This window comes from Hyaena hyaena, unplaced genomic scaffold, assembly GCF_003009895.1.
Source record: "Hyaena hyaena isolate Hyena2069 unplaced genomic scaffold, ASM300989v1 scaffold_1927, whole genome shotgun sequence".
NCBI classification, from domain to species: domain Eukaryota; kingdom Metazoa; phylum Chordata; class Mammalia; order Carnivora; family Hyaenidae; genus Hyaena; species Hyaena hyaena.
In genome coordinates, this window is record NW_024082561.1 from 58,985 (window position 1) to 78,136 (window position 19,152).

The window sequence follows — 19,152 nt, forward strand, 5'->3', positions numbered from 1 at the left end:
GAAATTCACCAGACCCTTCACCAAAGGGTAGAGATGAACCTTTCTGGCTAAACTATGCCATCTGTCCCTACAAAACACACCAGGTCCTGTGACACAAAAACTCCTGACAGCCTCTCTAAGACATCTTTATGGCATTTGTGTTCACTAATCTGCCACTAAAAGAGATCCAGGAAACACCATTCCCCTTAACTTTCCCCTGGGCCTTCAACAGCCCTGTAAGGAATAAGTCGGGAGAGGTAGCTTCTCAGGCAGACACAGGAAAGTGCACTTTCAGTGTTGAGCAGGGAGGCAGCAGCAGGTGCAGTGAAGCCTCCCTGACCCAGGGCCCTGGGGAGGAGGTTTGTGTACGAGGCTGAAGCACTGTGGGAGGAGTGCTATAACCGTGCTGACAGTAATAAGTCGCCACGTCTTCAGCCTGGAGGTTGCTGATGGTGAGGGTGAAATCTGTCCCAGACCCACTGCCGCTGAATTGGTCGGGGACTCCAGTTGCTCGGTTGGATGCATCGTAGATGAGCAGCTTAGGACGCTGTCCTGGTTTCTGTTGGTACCAATTGACGTAGCTGCTAACGCTCTGACTGGCCCTGCAGTTCATGGTGACCCGCTGGCCCAGAGACCCAGCCAGGGAGGCTGGAGACTGCGTCATCGTGATCGCCCCACAGGCACCTGCAATCAAGAGAAGGTAATATGCACTTTAGGGCAGACACCCTGAAATACGGTGTTTGAAGAGTGTTGTACATTTCAGCCCATAATTGGGGCTATTTTGGAAATAGCCAGTATTTTCATTATATCATAAAAACATTTTTGTAACTCTAAAATGATACTACTCCAAAAGGCATGTGGCAAATTTGAAATTTCTCACCTGAGACCCACAGCAACAAGGATATGAGGACCTGCCTCTGTGACACCATCTTGCTGTCCCTGCCTGCCCGATGCAGCTAGGTTCCATGGCAAAAGCCCCTTTTATCAAACCTGAGCAGCTTCTCTGGACCTGGGGGGGAGGGAGGAGGGTTCTATGCAAAACAACTGGTGAGTAAAGAAGCAAACGGCATGAGCAGTGGGTTATGAAAGTATCTAATGTAAATTTAGACAGCCAAAAATATTACCAAAGATACAGCTGAAGGACTAAAAACACAGAAGTCAACTTAAAAACTCTTAGAACAACTTAGAAGTTCTAAAATGACAAACTTTTTTTTTTTACAAATAGTTTATTGTCAAGTTGGTTTTCATATAACAACCAGTGCTCATCCCCACAAGTGCCCTCCTCCATGACCACGTCCCCCCTTCCCCCCCAACCCATCAGTCCTCCATTTGTTCTCAGCATTCAAGAGTCTCTCATAGTTTGCCTCTCTCCCTCTCCCCCACTATTTCTCCCCTTCTTCTTCCCCATGGTCCTCCTTTAAGTTCTTCCTAATCCTCCTATACTTGCAAACATATGGTATTTGTCCTTCTCTGCCTGACTTATTTCGCTCAGCATAACACCCTCAAGGTCCATCCATGTTGCTACACATGGCCAGATTTCATTCTTTCTCATTGCCACGTAGTATTCCATGGTATAGATAAACCACATCTTCTTGATCCATTCGTCCATTGATGGACACGTAGGCTCTTTCCATGTTTTGGCTATTGTTGAGAGTGCTGCTATGAACATGGGGGTACATGTGCTCCTCTGAATCAGCACTCCTATATCCCTTGGGTAAATTCCTAGCAGTGCTATTGCTGGGTCATAGGGGAGTTCTATTGTTAATTTTTTGAGGAACCTCCACGCTGTTTTCCAGAGGGGCTGCACCAGTTTACATTCCCACCAACAGTGTTGGAGGGTGCCCAGAAACACAATTTCTTGAGAATAAAGTCCATTTAATTCCCTCTTGAATAAGGACTTCAGACTAAGAACATAGCCTGCCATCTTCAAGATTGCTGCTAAGTTCTGGAGAGGAGGATGGGGATAAGGTAAATTAAAACACTACCAATCTTTGATATTGAGATCCATTCACCTTCATCTTGATGAAGTATTAGCTTGGTTGTTGTAAAACATTGACTGTTTTCCCATACTCCAGCATGTTTTTTTAAGCCAGTTTTTTCAGTGTTTCTGTAGAAGGACAGACCATTGGAGCTACTTGTTGTGCCATTTTTGCTGACATCACCCCACCCCCACCCCCAGATCATTCTTTCTTGAAGATGGAAGTACAAGAACATGACTAGTTGTGGTCACCAGGCACAATCATGGCATTGTACTTGGACGTTGGCATTACTCACACCTAATCCTGGCTAAATGACAAACTGCTACAAGATCTAATGGTGAGCTTCTGTTTGAAATTCAAGAATGTTGTTAAATGGGTTGAGTTTCCAGAAATGATAAACTAGGCTCTTCATATAATTAATCCTGGTAAAATTAAAAAATATGCTGGGAAACAATAAAAAACAATGGAAGAAAGGAAGGAGGGTAGGAAGGAAAGGATGAAGGGAGGAAGGGTGGAAAGGGGGAAGGAAGGAAGGGAGGAAGAGAGGGTCGGGGGGAGGAACAGAGCAAAGGAGGAAAAGAGGAAGGGAGGGAGGGAAGAACAGAGGAAAGGAGGAATAAAGGTAGGAAGGAAAGAAGGAAGGAAGGAAAGGAGGGACAGAGGGATGGAGGCGGGAAAGGATTGGAAGGCACAAGAATAAAATGGAGAACTTTGGACCCAATGTTTATAAACTCTCTGGCCAAAGTATTGGGATTCTACAGCCAATTTTATCCTGCAGTTCCATAAGAATGTTGCAATCCTATGAGCTCAAATTTGGACCTGTGCAAAGGGTCAGAGAGATAGGAGACAGGCTTAGAACTACTCACATTGGAGGAAAAGTGGGACCCTAATTTGAGCTACAGGAAGTCTGAATCCTGAATTTTACTTATTATATTTTTTCAGTTCAATATTTCCCTTTTGCGTGCAATTAGCCAATTAATTAACTCTAGGTTCTTTCAAGAAAATTTAGTTCTAGGGTGCCAGGGTGGCTCAGTCAGTCGAGCATCTGACTTTGGCTCAGATCATGATTCCCCGGTTCATGAGCTCAAACCCAGGTCTGTCTCCAGCCCCACTCTGGGCTCATTGCTGTCAGCACAGAGCCCACTTTGGATCCTCTGTGCTTATCTCTCTGCCACTACTATGGTTCCTATTCTTAGTCTCTATCTCCCTCTAAACTAAATAAAGGAAAGAAAATTTCATTCCATCCAAAGGTTTGAGAAGTCAGCTCAAGGTTGCCTGTTCCTAGTTCTACTGTTCATTCTTCAGCAGAGAGAAAGCTGAGGGTGGGGACGTGCAATTTCCTTAAGAAACAGAAAGTGCATCACCATCAGAAGGGCCTAGGATTTTGTGGCTACGGGTCTACCTCAAGTGCAGCTACTGAAAGTCTTCTAGTCTTTTCTCTGAGTGCAGCGGATGCATGGTGCTTACTCGGTCAGGTGGCGCATTGCTGTTCTACAGGTGTTCCTGTGGCTTCTGTACAGCTTCTGGGCCTGAGAAATTTCCTAAGACCCAGCTATACTCTGTATCGAGTAGACCCTAGCTGGGGATCTATACCTCACCCTCACAAAGGGCCAATTCTCCCATCACTCAGCTACCCAGTTTGCCCTTAGTGATGTTTGATTTTATGTGTCACCTTAACTAGGCTATGGCGCCCAGTAGTGTGGTCAAATGCCAATTTGGATGATGTCTTGAAGGTAGTTTTTGATGTGATTAACATTTAAGTTAATAGACTTTGCATAACACTGGCTACTCTCCTTAATGAGGGAAGGGAACCTCATCCAATAAGTTGATGGCTTTAAGAAGCCAATTGAGGTTTCCATAAGGAGAAGAGACTCTTCCTTAAGATGCAACAATAGAAACTCGGGTTCAGGTTCTGGCCTACAGATTTCCCACTCAAGGCTGCATTATCAACACCAACCGCAATTTCCAGCCTGCCAAACTGCTCTACAGACTCTGGACTCACCACCCTCCACACTCTCAATTCTCAGACTCTCTGTCTCCACGAATATTTCATTGGTTGTACTTCTCTGGAGGATCCTAACTGATAACACTCTTCACATACCCCAGGTCCCACCTCTTTAGGCTGGAAGAATGTCTGGCACAACACTCGGTTCTGCCTCCCCACTGTCCTTTCCATAGACCATTCTTATCACTTCTCTTAATTTTCTAAGCTCTCATGGGGCAGGACTCAAATGTATATATGGGAAATCTAGGCAAGACAGGGTGGGACATGTCTCTTCTCTCCAATTCTCTCCCCTCGGGGGAAAAATTAAGAGAAAATCCAAATGTATTTTTTTTTAAGTTTATTTAATTTGAGAGAGAGCACAAGGGACTGTGTCCATCCAAAGCTTCCTTTCTTGACAATACCAAAGCCTCAAACCTTCAATTAATCTAATATTGAGATCTCTAGGTGAAACCTGCAAAAGAATTTGTCCACAACATGGTCATTGAATCCCATCTCTGAGATACACTCTGAGAACTGGGCCAAAAAAAAAAGAGGAGACCATATCCAAGAAAATACTACTACTGCTGCTGCTACTATTACTAATAATAAACAGCAACAACGACACAGTCTATTGCCATCTGGTGACGCCTGAAGACCTGCTGTGTGTTTGTGGTGCACTGAGGCCTTGCTGGTCTACTGTAATCAGTCGCACAATAATCCTCTAGAGATGAGAGTTCTCAGAGTTCAGGTTGTTCAGGATACCAGAGCTTATAGGGCAGAAGACGGAAAAAACATCTGATCATGAGCTCATAACGCCTACTCACTGATGAACTCATTCATTTAAAAAATAAAGTGCCTTTACTGTTATAATGTGAATGCAAAGTGTACACCTGGGTGAACACGAGCAGATACATCCTCCCTATCATCACCACAGAGCTAGGCTCAGCTTTGGTAGATACTATGGAACAGTTTTCTGAAATGGGAATATCTTTACCCTATACCAACCATGTATTATATTTCCACTTGCTCTAAATCCTTTCTCCATACTTGCTATTGTTAGACTTTTTATTCTATCCATATTGGTGGATCCTGAGGTAGTATTGTTAAAATTTACATCTCCGTGATGGCTAATGGTTTTAAGTAATATACCATAGGTCTACTACTGAGTTGCTATTTAGATAGTCTTTTCATCGGTGGTGCTTCATCTAGTCAGACACACACATACAGTTGGTCTTTTCTGAGAGTTCTTTATATTCTGAAAATAACCTTCTGTCAGAATGTACATGAGAATAGCTTCTCCCATTTTTGGTTTATATATTTCCTTCCTTAATAATACATTTAAAAAGGAATTATTAACTCTAATGAGGACTAACGTTTTCATTTCTTTCTCCTTTCATTTTGTGGGGGAGGGGTGGGTGGGAGGTGGGTCTGTGCAACAGACCTGAGGTCTATTTTGTTCCTTCTTGTTAGAAAATGACTGTATGCATGGCTCAGTATGTCTGAAACTTGCTTCCACTGTATTCTGGTACTTGGATTGAGGGGAGATACCTTTTCCCCACCAACATATAACTCTCAGTGTCTATGGATATAAGCACAAATCACAATAACCTATTACTTGTGCGTGCCTAAACTGGCATTGGTCCATTTTCCCTGGGGATCCTGACATGAGAGCCTCCATTGGCTTGAGTGCACTGATTTAATGGGAATGATGGAGAGGAGGGACTGCAGCGTGCTGTTTAGATTCCACTTTGCAAATAAGAGCTGTACCGATGCAGGTGCTGTGAGGGCTGCCTGCAGACCACCCTCTTCTGGTCGCCGTCTGAGGAGATTACCTTGCTGAAGAACTAGCTGGCCCTAGGTGACACTTCTCCTTCAGGAAAGACAATACTTACCTGATACAAAGGTACCAAGACCCAGCCCCCTTGCTCCACTCCATATCAACTCTGTGGAGTGACTGCATCTCTAGACCTCCCTGTGGGGTTGGCGGTGGCTTTTCTTGAACCTCCATCACAGCTCAGCTTCTCTATCTGTCCAATCCTTCATCCTGTCTCTCCTTTCCAGAAATGTGCATCTCAAGAACACTCAGTAATAAAAAAATCTGAACTCTCTCTCTCTCTCAAAGTTGGTTTCCCAGGACATCTTGGGATTCCTATGGGGAATGGGTTTCCCATTGTCATCCTATGACAAATGGATCAGGGAGCAACACAGACCAGAAAGTAGTGATAACCTTCAAAGGTAAAGTGTGTACAGTTTCAAAAAGGGACAGCAGGGGCAGGGAGACGTCAGAAATATGGATCTGTGGCAGTGACTAATGGATCATGGCTTAGTAGGGATTGAATTGATGTGTAGACCCTTGGAGAATTTCATGCATCTGACTGAAAAACTCTAGGTCGGGTGAGCTGAAGCCTACAATCACAGCTTCTGACTCAGTGCCTGGACCTAAGCCAGTTCATGTGCCAGAGAGCACTGCTTGAAGGTGAGGCAACGTCGGCTTGAGAAATTTAGCCACATGTTTGGAGAATATTTGCTTCAATATTTTATGAGAGGAACTCAGGGAATTTTTCTCAAAACAATTGTGAACTAGAGAGAAGAAAATATTCACATTTTCCCAGCCATGTAAGATCTCCAAGTTTGTCTAATATCTAAGTGTTAATATGAATTTGGATAAACGCTGGCTATCAGAGGGACACCTGGGTGGCTCACTGGTTAAACATCTGACTTTGGCTCAAGTCATGGTTTGAACCCTGTGGGTTCGGCCCCACCTCAGGCTCTGTGTTGACTGTACAGAACCTGGAGACTGCTTCAGATTTTGTTTCCCTCCCTCTCTACCCCTACCCTGCTCACGCTCTGTCTCTCTCTCTCCCAAAAATAAATACTTTTAAAAATTATTAAAAATATGACATCTTTATAAGAAATTGATTTTCTATGGTGCCTGAGTTGTTCGTCAGTCAGTGTCTGACTCTTGATTTCAGGTCAGGTCATGATTCCAAGTTGTGGAATGAGCCCTGTGTTTTGATTCCATGCTGATAGTGAAGCCTGCTTAGGATTCTCTTCCCTTCCTCCTTACTCCTCCACCCTTTGCCCTACTCATGAACTCTCTCACTCCAAAAAAAGTTAATGAACAAACAAAGAAAGAAACGGATTTTTGTTATTCTCTACAAACATGGAGCTTTCAATATATCTTTCTTATTTTCTTCCCTAGATCGACATCAGAGCAGAAAAAATACTCACACAAATTTCTAACTTTTTTTAGTTTTTCTTTTATGTATTTTTGAGAGAGAGAGATCACAAGCAGGGAAGGGGCAGAGAGAGGAGGGAGAGAGACAGAGAGAGAGCAGACTTCATGCTAAGCGTTGAGCCAGACACGGCTAAATCGAACTGAGCCAAAATCAAGAATCAGATGCTTAACCGACTGAATCACCCAGGTGCCCCATGGTCTCCAACATGTCAGTGGCAACAGAAACAGAGCCACCATCAATGGCAAAGCCAGCCAAGCCAAGACAATGATGGTGATATACACCGTCATCAACACGAATCAGGACAAGTTCCTACACGTATTCTTAAATGTGTCTCCACTCTTATCTCTGGGATTTCATCCTGGTTCGGTGGCAGTGGGTATAGAGCAGATTCACCCTAAGAGTTGATGAAGTGAACCAGCCCCGTAACAAAGGAATGAATCTCACTTGAATTTGGTGGATAATTCTTTTTATGTGCTGTTGAATTCGATTTGCAAGTATCTTGTTGAGGATATTTGCATCTGTATTCATCAAGGATATTGGCCTGTAGTTCTCTTTTTTTTGCTGGGTCTCTGTCTGTCTTGGGAATCAAAGTGATGCCGGCCTCATAAAATGAGTCCAGAAGTTTTCCTTCTATTTCTATTTTTTGGAATAGTTTGAAAAGAATGAGTATTAATTCTGTTTTAAATGTCTCGTAGAATTCCCCGGGGAAGCCACTGGCCCAGGGCTCTTATTTGTTGGGTGATTTTTGATAATTGATTTGATTTCCTAACTAGTTATGTGTCTGTTCAGGTTTTCTATCTCTTCCTGTGTAAATTTTGGTAGTGAGTGTGTGCTTAGGAATTTGTCCATTTCTTCTAAGTTGTCCAATTGTTGGCATATAATTTTTCATAGTATTCCCTGATAATTTCTTTCATTTCTAAGGGGTTGGTTGTAATGAGTCCATTTTCTTTCATGATTTTGTCTACTTGAGTGCTCTCTTTTCTTTTTGAGAAGCCTGGCTAGAGGTTTGTCAATTTTGTTTATTTTCTCATAAAACCAATTCTTGGTTTCATTGATGTGTTCAACTGTTTCTTCAGTTTCTTTATTTCTGCACTGGTTTTTATTATTTGTTTTCTTCTACTGGGTTTGGGGTGCTCTTGTTGCTCTCCCTCTAGTTGCTTTAGGTGCACTGTTAGATTTTGTACTTGTGCTTTTTCTATTTTCTTGAAATAGGCCTGGAGTACAATGTACTTTCCTCTTAGGACTGCCTTTGCGGCATCATTTTCATTTGTTCCATATATTTTCTAATTGCTGATTGGCCCATTCATTCTTTAGTAGGGTGTTCTTTAACCTCCATGTTTTGGAGGTTTTCCAGACTTCTTCCTATGATTGATATCAAGTTTCATAACATTGTGATCTGAAAGTGTTCATGGTATGATCTCAATTCTTTTATATTTATTGAGAGCTGCTTTATGTCCCAGTATGTGATCTGTCTTGGAGAGTGTGTCATGTGCACTTGAGAAGAAAGTGAATTCCATAGCCTCTGGATGTAGCGTTCTAAATATATCTGTCAAATCCATCTGGTCCAATGCGTCATTTAAGTCCATTGTTTCTTTCTTGACTTTCTGTCTAGTTGTCTATCATTGCTGTAAGGGGAGTATTAAAGTCCCCTTCTATTAGCACTTTCTTATCGATAAGAGTGTTGCTGTTCATGATTATTTTATGTATTTAGGGTCTTCCATAATTGGTGCGTAGACATTTCTAATTGTTGGCTCTTCCTGATGGATAGACCCTATAATATAATGCTCTTCTTCCTCCCTTGTTACTGTCTTTACTTTAAAGTCCAGTTTGTCTGATATAAGTATACCTACTCCAGCTTTTTTTTTTTTTACTTCCAGTATCATGATAGATATTTCTCCATCCCCTTACTTTCAATCTGAAGGTGTCTTCCAGTCTAAAGTGAGTTACTTGTAGACAGAAAATAGATGGATTTTGCTTTATTTTTATCCATTCTGCTACCCTATGTCTTTTCATTGGGGCATTTAGTCCATTTACATTCAGTGTTATTATTGAAAAATATGGGTGTATACTCATCGTGTCCTTTGTGGGATTTATACTTGTGGTGGTGTCTCTGGTATCTTGCATTACTTAAACATATCCCTCAAAGACTCCCCCTCAGGGTTTCTTGTAGGAATGGTTTAGTGCTGATAAATTCTTTCAATTTTTGTTTATTTGGAAAGACTTTTCTCTCTCCTTCTATTCTGGATGCTAGCTGATTTGAGGATTCCAGGCTGCATATTTTTTCTGTTCATCACATTCAAGATTTCCTGCCATTCTTTTCTGGCCATCCAAGTTTCAGTAGATAGGTCTATCACCACTCTGATAGGTTTCCCTTTGTATGATAGGGCCCTTTCTCCCTAGCTGCTTTCAAAATTCTCTCTTTGTCATTATATTTTGCCAGTTTAACTATGATATGTCATGCAGAAGATAGATTCAAGTTAAATCTGAGGGGAGTTCTCTCTGTCTCTTGGATTTCAACGTCTGTTTCTTTCCCCATTGGGGAAGTTCTCTGCTATAATTTGTTCAAGGACTCCTTCAGCACCTTTCCCTCTCTCTTCCTCTTCTGGGATTCCTATGATACAGATATTATTCTGGTTGATTGTATCACTGAGTCTCGAATTCTCCTTTCATGTTCCTGGATCAGTTTATATCTCTTTTTCTCAGCTTCCTCTTTTTCTATAATTGTGTCTTCTAAATCACTTATTCTCCTTTCTGCCTCTTCAATCCGTGCATTGGACACCTCCAGTTTACTTTGCATCTCATTTATATCATTTTTTAATTCATCACTACTATTTTTAAGCTCCATAGTCTTTGTACCAATAGTTTCTCTGATGTCTTCCATGCCTTTTTCAAGCCCAGCAATTAATTTTAGGAATCTTTTTCTAAATTCTTGTTCAGTTGTTTTGATTATATTTGTTTTGAGCAGTTCTCTAGCTGTCAACTCTTCTTGGAATTTCTTTGGAGGAGAGCTCTTTCATTTCATCATTTTGGTTTGCTTTCTACCTCTAATTAGAAAGCAGGTACCTTTGGTTTAACACACAGTGAGCACTCAGAAAACCTATCTGGAACGAATGATATGGATTTCTTAATATTGATACTTTAACTATATTTCTAATCGTTATGAGAAACTGTTTTGTAGGTAAGAGTGGTCAGAGCACACTGACCAGGTTGCTGTTGTCTTTCCTGAAGCTAAATGGCATTAACCCATGTTTCTCTGAAGGAGGTGAAGAAATTATATTAAAATTCTTGGGATTTTTACAGTTTTTATACTGAAATGGGCATGTTAATTAAATGTTTTCCAAGGTACCAAGTTATAGAACACTTAGAGCTGTGAGTCCCTTCAGTCATAAGATTAGACCTGAATGCCCAAGGGATGACTTTAAAGAAAGAGGTGACAAATGATGAGAACACGTGCTGAGCAACACTAGCCCATATTTCTACACTAATGACATGAAAGAATTAGAGAGTTGCCTTTGTGAGAAGGTACACCAGAAAAAAATGGAGAAAGAGAAAGGAGGTATTTTCATACCTCCTTGAGTAAAAATGAACATCAGGGACATTGGCCAGAAAAGCTAGAAAATAGGGTACATGAAGGATAAAGTGAGAAAGGAATGCTACCTTCCACATAGGAGGTTCTGAATCAGAGAGGTCAAAGGTTTAATACTGGGAAGGTCCACAGTTGGAAGGTGACTGTGGGTGAAGAAAGGAGACCAAGAGAATAAGGAAATACAAGAGAAATGTTCCAGAGTCAAGGAGGCACAGGGAAGAGAGAATTCATCCATCAGGGTGTCAAATTCGCCAAAGGATAGAGACGAACCTTACTGGTTCAACTATGCCATCTGTCCATGCAAAACACATCAGGTCCTGTGACACAAAAACTCCTGACAGCCTCTCTAAGACATCTTTACAGCATTTGTGTTCACTAATCTCCACTAAAAGGGATCCAGAAAAAGCCACTCCCCTTAATTTACTCCTGGGCCTTAAACAGCTCTTTAAGGAATAAGGCGAGAGAGGTGGCTTTTCAGGCAGACACAGGAACGTGCGCGTTCAGGGCTGAGCAGGGAGGCAGCAGCAGGTGCAGTGAAGCCTCCCTGACCCAGGGCCCTGGGGAGGAGGTTTGTGTACGAGGCTGAAGCACTGTGGGAAGAAAACTATAAAAATGCAGACAGTAATAAGTCGCCACATCTTCAGCCTGGAGGTTGCTGATGGTGAGGGTGAAATCTGTCCCAGACCCACTGCCGCTGAATCGGTCGGGGACTCCAGTTGCTCGGTTGGATGCATCGTAGATGAGCAGCTTAGGACGCTGTCCTGGTTTCTGTTGGTACCAGTTGACGTAGTTGCTAACACTCTGACTGGCCCTGCAGTTCATGGTGACCTGCTGGCCTAGAGACCCAGCCAGGGAGGCTGGAGACTGCGTCATCGTGATCGCCCCGCAGGCACCTGCAATCACGAGGAGGTCATGAAGATACATATGCACTTTAGCGCTGACACCCTGAAATATGGCGTTGGAAAAGTGTTGTACATGTCAGCGCATAATTGGGGCTATTTTGGAAATAGCCAGTATTTCCCATTATATCTTAAAAACATTTTTGTAACGCTAAACTGATACTACTCCAAAAGGCATGTGACAAATTTGTAATTTCTCACCTGAGACCCACAGCAACAAGGATATGAGGACCTGCCTCTGTGACACCATCTTGCTGTCCCTGCCTGCCTGATGCAGCTTAGCTTACATGGCAAAAGCCCCTTTTATCAAACATGAGCAGTTGCTCAGGGCCTGGGGGGTGGAGTTGGGGTGAAGTTTATGCAAAGCACCTGGTGAGTAAAGATGCAAACTGCATGAGTAGTGGGTTATGAAAGTATCTAAAGTATATTTAGAGAGCCAAAAATGTCACCAAAAATATAGCTGTAGGACTAGAAATACAGTAGTCGACTTAGAAGCTCTTAGAACAACTTAGAAGTTCAAAATGACAAACTGCTACAAGATCTAATGGTGACCTTCTATTTGAAATTCAAGAATGTTGTTAAATGGGTCGAGTTTCCAGTAATGATGAGCTAGGCTCTTCATATAAATAATCATGGTGAAAGTATAAAATATGCTGGGAAACTAGAAACAAACAATGGAAGGAAGGAAGGAAGGAAGGAAGGAAGGAAGGAAGGAAGGAAGCCAGGGAGGGAGGGAGAATGGGAAGGAAGAAAGAGGAAGGGAGGAAAGGAGGGAGGGATGGAGGAAAGAAAAAAGGAAGGAAGGGAGGAAGAAAGGGGGGAATGAGGGGAGAAAGGAATGGAAGGCACAAGAAGAAAATGGAGTACTTTGGACCCAATGTATTATAAAATCTCTGGCCAAAGATATTGGGACTCTAAAGCCATTTTTTCCTATAGCTCTGTAAGGATTCTGCAATCCCTTGAGCTCGGATTTGGGGCTGTGTTGAGGGCCAGAGAGATGGGACACAGGCTCAGAACTTACTCACTTTGGGAGAAAAGTGGGACCCTAATTTGAGCTAAGGAAAGTCCTAATCCTGAATTTTAGTTATTCTATGTTTTCAGTTCAATATGTCCATTTTGTGTGAAATTAACCCATTAATTAACTCTACGCTCTCTTTTTTCTTTCTTTTTTTTTTTTACAAATAGTTTATTGTCTAATTAGTTTCCACATAACACCCAGTGCTCATCCCCACAAGTGCCCTCCTCCATGTCCATCCCCCCTCCCCCCACGTCCATCAGTCCTCAGTTTTTGTCAGCATTCAAGAGTCTCTCATGATTTGCCTCTCTCCCTTTCCCCCACCATTTCCCCCCTTCTTCACCCCATGGTCCTCCGTTAAGTTCCTCCTAATCCTCCTATACGTGCAAACATATGGTATTTGTCCTTCTCTGCCTGACTTATTTCGCTCAGCATAACACTCTCAAGGTCCATCCATGTTGCTACACATGGCCAGATTTCACTGTTTCTCATTGCCATGTAGTATTCCATGGTATAGATAAACCACATCTTCTTGATCCATTCGTCCGTTGATGGACACTTAGGCTCTTTCCATGTTTTAGCTATTGTGGAGAGTGCTGCTATGAACATTGGGGTACATGTGCTCTTATGCATCAGCATTTCTATAGCCCTTGGGTAAATTCCTAGCAGTGCTATTGCTGGGTCATAGGGGAGTTCTATTGTTAGTTTCCTGAGGAACCTCCACACTGTTTTCCAGAGGGGCTGTACCAGTTTACATTCCCACCAACAGTGTAGGAGGGTGCCCGTTTCTCCACATCCTCGCCAGCATCTAGAGTTCTCTGATTTGCTCATTTTAGCCACTCTGACTGGCGTGAGGTGGTATCTCAGTGTGGTTTTGATTTGTATTTCCCTGATGAGGAGGGATGCTGAGCATCGTTTCATGTGTCTGTTGGCCATCTGCATGTCCTCTTTGGAGAAGTAACTCTAGGCTCTTTCAAGAAAATTTAGCTGCAGGGTGCCAGGGTGAATCAGTCAGTTGAGCATCTGATATTGGCTAATATCATGATCTCACAGTTCATGGGTTCAAGTTCCAGATCTGTCTCCAGCCGCACACCGGGCTCACTGCTATCAGCACAGAGCCCGCTTTGGATCCTCTGTCCTCCTCTCTCTGCCCCTACCAAGTTAGCATTCTTGGTCTCTATCTCTCTCTAAACTAAATAAAGAAAAGAAAATTTCATACCATCCAATGGTTTGAGAAGTCAGCTCAAGGTTGCCAGTTCCTAGTCCTGCTGTTCATTCTCCAGCAGAGGGAATGGTGGGGGGGGGCGGGTGGAGGGCCGGGGGGGTGCAATTCCCTTAAGAAACTGAGTGTGCATCACTATAAGTAGGGCCTAGGATTTTGTGGCTATAGGTCTACCTCAAGTACAGCTACTGAAACTCTTCCAGTCTTTTCCCTGAGTGGGATGGATGCATGGTGCTTACTCGGTCAGGTGGCACATTGGCTGTTCTACGGGTGTCCATGTGGCTTCTGCACTGATTCTTGACCTGAGAAATTTCCTGACACTCAGCTATAGTGTGTATCGAGTAGAACCTAGCTAGGGATCCATACCCCACCCCCACAAAGGTCAATTCTCCCATCACTCACCCCACCAGTTTGCCACTAGTGAAAGTTAATTTTACCTGTCACTTTACCTGTCATTTCATCTAGGCTATGGCCTCCAGTGGTGTGGTCAAATGCCAGTTAAGATGTTGTCCTGAAGGTAGTTTTGGTGTAATTAACATTTAAATCAGTAACCCTTGCATAACACAGATTACTCTCCATTATGAGGGTGAGGGCCTCATCCAATCAGTTGAAGTCTTTCAGAAGCAAGACTGAAGTTTCCCAAAGGAGAAGAGATGCTTCTTTAAGAAGCCACATAGAGGAGGAGGGGCAAGATGGCGGAGAAGTAGGGAGCTCCGTACCTGCACTCGTGCCCAGGCATCACACGGAAAAGGTCTGAAGCCATAGGAAACTGTACCACACCCAAGAGATGGGAGAGAAAGGACACAGATTCCACTGAGAAAGACTTCTAACGTGAGTGCGAACTGGGGAGGTAAAAATTGGGCCTGAATTGGAGACTGGAGACATGGGCCACCCCCTCTGTGGGGAGTGAGAGGGGAAAAAGAGAGTCCGAAACAGAAAAACCTCCGCTCGGGGTGTGGAAAATATTTGCGCACAAAATACCTGCGCGTCAGGCCCCTCCACGCTCCAAGTCGCCCAGGAGGGGCTGCGCTCGAGATTTGCTTCTTTGCGCTGGCTCCTGGCTGGCTGGGAGAGGCTGCGCGCCTGCAGCCATTACCCTCGAGGCGGGCTTGGGCCCATGGAGGAGGTGCGCAGGCACCGGAGTCAGTGCTCCTAGCTGGCTGGAACTCTAGAGGGAAGGCAAAGCGCTAAAAACTGACAGATATGACCTCGAGTTCGTGTTTTGGGTGATTGAGACACAGAGGGAACTTGATTTCCTCATTCCAGCGGGCTCAGCGCGCCGGCAGACAAAGCCCCCCGCCCCGCCCAGGCCCCCCAGTCCCACCCGGAGGAGAAGGGAGCAGAGGCTTCTGGCTCCACCTCCAGAGCTAGCCTGGAAGCTTGGAATTGCCCTGAGGGGAAGCCAGGGGACCGCCTGAGGCAATTTCAGCTGGGTGCTTGGTCTAGGATTTGGAGGCTGGGACTGGCCTGGGTTGAAAAGCGCAACAAACTTTGGCTGAGCCCCTGGCCCAGGAAGTTTACACGCACATAAAAGCGAGGTGGAGCTCCGCCACTCTCCTCCCTACAACCTCCAGGCAGAACTCCCGCCTGACTCATAAGATCACACCACGCCCATCCCTGCTTGAGAGCTGCCCTCCTCCCTTTCACCCCCCTTTTTTTTTGTTTTGGTTTTGGTTTTTTTTTTTTTTTTTCTTTTTTTCCGCAGAACACTGACCTGATTACCTCTGGTCACCGGCGGGCATGCTTAAACAATCAAATTTAGTCCATTCTGTAGATGTAAATTCTACACCTCCCGACCTTTTCATTTCTTTATCTCAGGAGTAATTAGACAACATAGTTTCTCTGGATAATACCAGCATCCTTCTCTCACCTATCCAACCATATTCTACCCTTTACCTCTTTGAAAAAAGCTTCGTATCCCTTCTGACTGTTCATTCTATTTCCAGTTTTGCCTCATCCTGCTCTGCCTTCTCTCTCTTTCTCTATGCTCTTCAACCAGCACTGCATACACACAGCTATTTAACTGTAGCTGGGAAATCGGGTTATATGCTTTAAACCGTTCTTTGTCCATCGGTTTTCTTCTTTTTTCCTTTCTTTTTCTCCTTTTTGACCCTTTTATGTATTTTCTACTCCCTATTATTCGCCCTCCCTCCTCCGTCTTTTCTCTTAACTTTTCCGTTTTCCCTCTCGGTTTGCATGTTAGTTGAATTAGCCTGTGCGTTTGAGTGCCCCTGCTCCCTGTGTGTTTGTCTGTCTGTTTTCTTTTCCAGGGCTACCTCAAGAAACAAGCCAGAGCACACAAGGTGGAGAGTCCCAAATATCACTATGAATAGGAAAATAAAATAACCAAGGTCCCAACAAGAGAGACCAAGAGACCATTCAAAAAACACTCTCTGAAAAGATAGGCCCTGGACAGTCAGAGAGTCTTCTTGGATATAGCAGCGCTCATAGATACAGAGAGCATAACAGGTCTTTAAAACTAACAAGAGCCAGAAAGCTAACTAAAATGACGAAACGAAAGAGCTCTCCTCCAAAGAAACTCCAAGAAGAAATGACAGCAAATGAACTGCTCAAAACAGATATCAGCAGCATCACTGAACAAGATTTTAGAATAATAATGGTAAAATTAATAGCTGGGCTTGAAAAAAACATAGGGGACATCAAAGAAACTATGGCTACAGACAGAATGGAAAATAAAAATAGCATGAAGAATTAAAAAAGGCGATAAATGAGATCCATAATAAATTAGAGGCCTCCAATGCACGGATTGAAGAGGCAGAAAGGAGAATAAGTGATTTAGAAGACACCATTACAGAAACACAAGACACTGACAAAAAAAGAGACAAACTGATCCAGGAACATGAAAGAAGAGTTCGAGAGCTCAGCTACACGGTCAAACGCAACAATATCTGTATCATAGGAATCCCAGAAGAGGAAGAGAGGTGGAAAGGTGCTGAATGAGTCCTTCAAATTATAGCAGAGAATTTCCCCGGCCTGGGAAAAGAAGTAAACGTTGAAATACAAGAGGCTCAGAGGACCCCCCTCTTATGTAATCTGAATCGACCTTCTGCAAGGCATAACACAGTAAAAATGGCAAAATACAAGGACAAAGAGAGAATTTTGAAAGAAGCTAGGAAGAAAAGGCCATAACATACAAAGGGAAACTTATCAGAGTGGTGAAAGACCTATCTACTGAAACTTGGCAAGCCAGAAAGGAATGGCAGGAAATCTTCATGTGATGAACAGAAAAAATATGCAGCCAAGAATCCTCTACCCAGTAAGCCTGTCATTCAAAATAGAAGGAGAGATAAAAACCTTTCCAAATAAACAGAAATTGAAAGAATTTGTCACCACTAAGCTAGCCCTACAAGAAATCCTGAGGGGGACGCTCTGAAGGAAAGGTTGCAAGGAACAAAGATACCAGAGACACAAACACAAGCATGAACTCCACAAAGGACACAATGAATCTAAACCCACATATCTCAATAATAACCCTGAATGTAAATGGGTTGAATGCTCCAGTCAAAAGACATAGGGTAGCAGAATGGATAAAAAAACAAAATCCATCTATATGCTGTCTACAAGAAACTCATTTTAGACTGGAAGATACCTTCAGATTAAAAGTAAGGGGATGGAGAAATATATATCATGCTACTGGAAATCAAAAGAAGGCTGGAGTAGCTATACTTATATCAGACAAACAAGACTTTAAATTAAAGACAATAACAAGAGATGAAGAAGGGCATTACATAATAGTTATAGGGTCTATCCATCAGGAAGAACTAACAATCATAAATGTCTATGCACCGAATATGGGAGCTCCTAAATATATAAAACAATTAATCACAAAGAGAAACAGTTTCATAGAAAAGAACGTGCTAATAGCAGGGGACTTCAATACTCCACTTACAGCAATGGATAGGTCAACCAGACAGAAAATCACTATATAAATAATGGACTTGAAAGACACTTTGGACCAGATGCATCTGACAGATATATTTAGAACTCTACATCCTGAGGCCAGGAAATTTACTTTCTTCTCAAGTGCGCATGGCACATTCTCCAAGATAGATCACATACTGGGACATAAAGCAGCCCCCAATAAATATAAAAGAATTGAGATCATACCATGCACACTCTCAGATCACAATGGTTTGAAACTTGAAATTAATCACAGGAAGAAGCCTGGAAAACCCCCCAAAACATGGAGGTTAAAGACCACCTTACTAAAGAATGAATGGGCCAATCAGGCAATTAGGGATGAAATTAAAAAATATATGGAAACAAACGAAAATGAAAACACAACAATCCAAAATCTATGGGATGCAGCCAAGGCAGTCCTAAGAGGAAAGTACATTGCACTCCTGGCCTATTTCAAGAAACTAGAAAAAGCGTAAGTCCAAAATCTAACAGCTAGTCTAAAGGAACTAGAGGTGAGAAACAAGAACGCCCTAAGCGCAGTAGAAGAAGAGAAATAGTAAAAATCAGAGCAGAAATAAACAACATAGAAACCAAAGAAATAATTGAACAGATCCATGAAACCAAGAGTTGGTTTTTGGAAAAAATAAACAAAATTGACAAACGTCTAGCCAGGCTTCTCAAAAAGAAAAGAGAGAGCACCCAAATAGACAAAATTATGAATGAAAATGGAATTATTACAACCAACCCCTCAGAAATACAGGCAATTATCAGGGAATACTATGAAAAATTATATGCCAACAAATTGGACAACTTAGAAGAAATGGACAAATTCCTAAACGCACACCCACTACCAAATTTCACACTGGAAGAGGTAGGAAATGTGAATAAACAATAACTCGTGAGGAAATCGAATCAGTGATCAAAAATCTCCCAACTAATAAGAGCCCAGGACCAGATGGCTTCCCCGGGGAATTCTACCAGACGTTTAAAACAGAATTAATACCCATTCTTCTCAAGCTATTCAAAAAAAGAGAAAGTGAAGGAAAACTCCCAGACTCATTTTATGAAGCCAGCATCACTCTGATTCCCATGCCAGACAGAGACCCAGAAAAAAAAGAGAACTACAGGCCAATATCCTTGATGAATACGGATGCAAAAATTCTCAACAACATACTTGCAAATCCAATTCAACAGCACATAAAAAGAATTATCCACCAAGATCAAGTGGGATTCATTCCTGGGTTACAGGGCTGGTTCAACATTCACAAATCTATCAATGTGATACATCACATCAAGAAAAGAAAAGATAAAAACCATAGGATCCTGTC

General features: G+C 42.7%; 2 gene segments (V, D, J or C); both read right to left on the minus strand.

Moving 5' to 3' along the window:
• Nucleotides 1-244: 244 nt before the first annotated feature.
• LOC120226974 lies at nucleotides 245-924 on the minus strand. The segment is given in 2 exon segments: nucleotides 245-663; nucleotides 860-924. Coding segments are annotated over 2 exon segments (468 nt in total).
• A 10,317-nt stretch (nucleotides 925-11,241) lies between these two features.
• LOC120226975 lies at nucleotides 11,242-11,942 on the minus strand. The segment is given in 2 exon segments: nucleotides 11,242-11,660; nucleotides 11,868-11,942. Coding segments are annotated over 2 exon segments (468 nt in total).
• Nucleotides 11,943-19,152: the final 7,210 nt, after the last annotated feature.